Source organism: Coptis chinensis, chromosome 5 (genome assembly GCF_015680905.1).
Source record: "Coptis chinensis isolate HL-2020 chromosome 5, ASM1568090v1, whole genome shotgun sequence".
NCBI lineage: Eukaryota > Viridiplantae > Streptophyta > Magnoliopsida > Ranunculales > Ranunculaceae > Coptis > Coptis chinensis.
Window position 1 is genome coordinate 15,437,797 of NC_141460.1, and position 4,538 is coordinate 15,442,334.

Sequence of the window (4,538 nt, forward strand, 5' to 3'; positions counted from 1 at the left end):
GAGAGACAACTTCTAAGCATAGGCATTTATCTTATCTCTTTCTATCTCATTTCTAAAAATTTAAGCAAAAGTAAAACCCCTAATCACCATCTTAAATTGCTAATTAGTTTCCGTTTCACCCACAAAAATGAGTCAAAGACCGCAATGAATTATTAATCAACAGCTTTCGTCCTTTTCTGTAGTAAAAAATTAGTTATGCAGTTGGGTCATCACATAGCAATTTTGAGTTTTCAGAAGAAATTTGGATTTAAAAGCACAATTTAGTATCCAAGAGTTAGTTTGACAGATGAGAAAAAATAGTAGCAAACATATCTTTATGTCAAGTAACATTCGATAGTGGTAATACTTATTTACTTGGAAACATTTTCCCATCATTCTAGTATATAGTTGTCATGAAGTTATAGAAAAGGTTTAAATACATAAATATGCAACGTACTTAGGTCCTATTAACACTTGTATCAACATAGAATTTTTTTTCACAAACATATCAATATACTATGCCCGATTTCACGAAAATAGCAATATGTTAGCATCCGTCAGTTAAATGATGATGTGTCCATTTTTTTCCATTTTTTTTTTTTTTTTTTTTTTTTGCATTTTCCACCCGGCATAACACTAGGACATGATGTGGCGAAAATAATACACCTAATATAATGGGTGAGATTGATAACTCTTAAAGCCCAAAAAGAATAAGGACCCAGCCCCCAAAAATGACAGAACCCGACCCATGAAACAAAAGATTATAACCTGGCCCAACAATCTAACCCAAATTCTTATACTAAGCAACAACCGGATGTATAGGATCACCCTCGCCCTCATCTTCTTCCCCAACCATCGAACCAACAAACCCTAAATTCTTGGCTTCTTTTCTAGCAACATCAAGAACATAATCAATTAACTCAGCACCTTCAGTATAATGTCCCTTAGCCCAATTATTCCCCACACTAGATTGACCAAAAACAAAATTATCAGGTCTAAAAATTTGACCAAAAGGACCAGATCTAATACTATCCATAGTACTCGATTTAAGATGGATAAGTACTGCTCTTGGTACATAACGACCACCACTTGCTTCATTGTAACAAACATTAATTCTTTCTAATTATAAATTTAAATATGTTCCTTTATATCTTCCTATTGGATCTATTCCATGTTCATCACATATTACTTCCCAGAATTTTGATCCTATTTGATGCCCACATTGTCCTCCTTGCACGTGGAATATTTCTCTCATTTTTGGTTTTTGAATTTAGGGTGTGTTGGTTCGATAGTTGGGGAAGAAGATGAGGGCGAGGGCGATGGTTGAATTTGGGTTAGATTGTTGGGCCGGGTTCTGTCATTTTTGGGGACTGGGCCCTTATTCTTTTTGGGCCTTAAGAGTTATCAATCTCACCTATTATATTAGGTGTATTATTTTCGCCACATCATGTCCTAGTGTTATGCCGGGTGGAAAATACAAAAAAAAATGAAAATAAATGGACACATCATCACTTAACTGACGGATGCTAACAGATTGCTATTTTTGTGAAATCGGGCATAGTACATTGATACGTTTGTGAAAAAAAATTCTATGTTGATACAAGTGTTAATAGGACCTAAGTACATTGCATATTTCTGTATTTAAACCTATAGAAAACTATCAAGCTAACCTTATGGGCACTTTCAAGTGTTAGGCCACCTTTGATCAATACACCTTGAAAAGCACCAACTCCAGTACCAACCATAACTGCAGTGGGAGTTGCCAGGCTGAAAGCTTTGATCAATACAACCTTTTGCAAGTATATGACGATAACAGATATTCCAAACTAAAGAGCCAGCTGGAAGCTAACCATTGAAGAAGGTATCTGTATAGGACGTACACATGACCTAGGAGGTTAGTGGTGACAAAGGGACGGATGCGGTATAGCGTTGGAAGACAGGGTGGTGCACAGATCGATCCAGCGGTATCCCAACCGGCCTGAACCCCGCTAAACGTGGAGAGTGGGAGAGCGGCACCAGGAACTGCAAGGTAACCGCTGCGGTACGTGGAAAGAGGGAGGATATAAGATAGAGAAGGAGCGCCAAAAAGAGGGGGAAAGAAAAACGGAAAAAGAGGAGAGAGGAGGAAGATCAGAGGTTGTAATCATAGTCTATACATTTTGGCGCCGTCTGTGGGGAATAGCGAGATAAAATGGCCACCATAACAAAAAAGGGGGTAGGAAGACCTAGAAAGGAAGTTGTTCGAGAGGAAGTAGTGGAAGAAGTGAGTGAAGAGAGAGAGGTGAGTAGAGAGGAAGACATATCGGATGTGGCGGCAGACGCCACCAGACTTATGCAAGAAGAAATAGTCAGGTTAAGAAACGAGAACGATGAATTGAGAAAGGAAAGAGACACCGCACAAGAGGACATGGAACATGGGGATCGCCGGGGCAGTGAGATGGAAGGAGAGAATGAGGTATACCAGTCTAGGGGAGTAGATACGGTAGAGGGCATCACGCTAGAAGTGGTACAGGCCATGATCGAGAAAGATAGAGAAGCTAACCGTGCGGTAGAAAAAATGAACCAAAGTGCTGCTCAAAAGGAGGTTGCTAACCTCAACAAGAATCCACTGGCGGATTCGATCTGGAATTCAGAGGTACCTAAGAGATTCAGTCAACCAAGATTCGAAAGATATGATGGGAAAGGCGACCCAACTGATCATTTGCATCATTTTAGACAAATGATGCCATTGTGGCGAGGAAAAATAAGTATGACGGATTAAGCCGCATGATGTTCCCCCGCAAGCCTTAAAGGGGCGCCGGATTGTATTACCGCCTATCTTCGCGAAGCATCAATAGGTTTGAAGAACTAGAGCGAAGCCTTCGTGGACCATTTCATCCACCGTAAACGGAGAGTAGTGGATATCAGCGCACCGCTTTTAACATCAAACAAATGGGTCACCGAATCGTTAAGGGAGTTCCCGTCGCAGATTCAAAGAAGAGACCCGAGGGTGGAGAATCTGGAGGAGCATACCGCGGTTATTGCATTTCAGCACGGATTGAAGCAGGGGACTAGGGTGCATGAATCAGTGTCCAAAATCGAAATCACCACTCTGCACGCTTTGTACCCAAAGGTAGAAAAGTATATTCGGTACGAAGATATAATGCAAAGAAATGCGAGGGAACAAAAGAGATCGGGGAAGGCAGTGCAGGCGGTGGATAAAGACGACAGAAGAGATAGGGGTAAGAGAGAAGAGAGAGAAGGGGGATCCAACAGAGGGGAAAGACGTGGACCCGACAGATCTGGAGATCGGAACAGGAGGGATATTCGTGAAAGAAAGCCGTACCGTGAGATAGAACAAACACCTCTTAATAGGCCACTAGAGGAAATCTTGCCACTCATCAAGGGGCTGCAGCATTACGAAGGACCGCGGAATACACCTGGAGAGATTGAGGGAAAACCATTTTGTGCCTATCATCAGATTAGAAACCACGCCACTAACGAATGTTATGCTTTGAAATGGCTGGTGGAAAGAATGATTGAGAAGGGGATGCTTAGAGAATATGTCGCGGAGGTTCGTCATGCCGAGAGAGGGCAGGCTCCCGCTAGGATCTTGGGTACAATAAATGTCATTTACAGTGGAGAGACACTCGGGAGGAATGCCCACCGGGACAAGATGAGAAGGACAGCGAGCTTACAACAGGTTAATGAAGTGACAAGCATGACGCGGTTAGTTTCAGGAACCGCGATGGCAGTGGGAAACATAACTTTCACTCCGAAAGACTTGGAATCAGTGATTTCGCCGCATGAAGATGCGTTGGTGATTACCATAGCAATGGGTAATTATCTAGTGAAGCGAGTGTTGATAGACTGCGGAAGTTCAGTAGACATGTTGTTCATAGGGGCCATGGAAGAGATGAATATAGATAGGGATCAGTTGAGGGTTTCTCAGACTAATTTGTACGGCTTCAATGGAAGCATGACAAAGCCTATGGAAGAAATAACGTTGCCGGTAACTGTAGGTCCGACGACGGTATTCACCAGATTTATGGTGGTAGATACGGGGTCCCAGTATAATGCCATTCTAGGGAGAAGATGGATTCATGAAATGAAAGCTATTCCATCGACCTATTATCAGGTGATCCGCTTCCCCGCGAAAGGGGGGGTGTACGAAATAAAGGGGGATCAGGTCGCGGCTCAGAATATACACCAAGTGACGGTAAAAAGTATGGTTCGTGGAATAGGGAGTGAAAAGCGAGAAATGACAAGGGAGAAGCGTAGCAATTACAGGAAGCCGTACTCACTGAAGAATGCGAATCTCATCAGAGGCCCAAAACTCTGGATGAAATTGAGATCGTGAACCTGGGGGTGGGGGAGGAAGAAAAATTTACTTCAGTGGGGTCGGACTTGCCAAAAGAGTGGAAATTCAAACTGACACAATTATTAGCAGAGAATGTTGACATATTTGCTTGGGCGGCGATTGAAGATATAACAGAATAGATCCAGAGTTAAGCTTGCCATCACTTGCACATGAAGGAGGGTGCGAAGCCTATAAGACGTAAGATGAGAAGCGTAAAGAC

The 4,538-nt window shown here is 42.4% G+C and overlaps 1 protein-coding gene across 1 annotated transcript; it reads left to right on the forward strand.

Moving 5' to 3' along the window:
- Positions 1-3,121: 3,121 nt before the first annotated feature.
- Positions 3,122-4,318, forward strand: LOC147496851 (uncharacterized). The gene has a single exon (XM_086562681.1). The coding sequence runs from the start codon at positions 3,122-3,124 to the stop codon at positions 4,316-4,318; it is 1,197 nt and encodes a 398-aa protein (XP_086418807.1).
- The last annotated feature ends 220 nt before the right edge of the window (positions 4,319-4,538 follow it).

Bases quoted from the DNA above. Each gene is read 5' to 3' on its own strand.
- LOC147496851 (XM_086562681.1), top strand. From the start codon at position 3,122: ATGCAAAGAAATGCGAGGGAACAAAAGAGATCGGGGAAGGCAGTGCAG.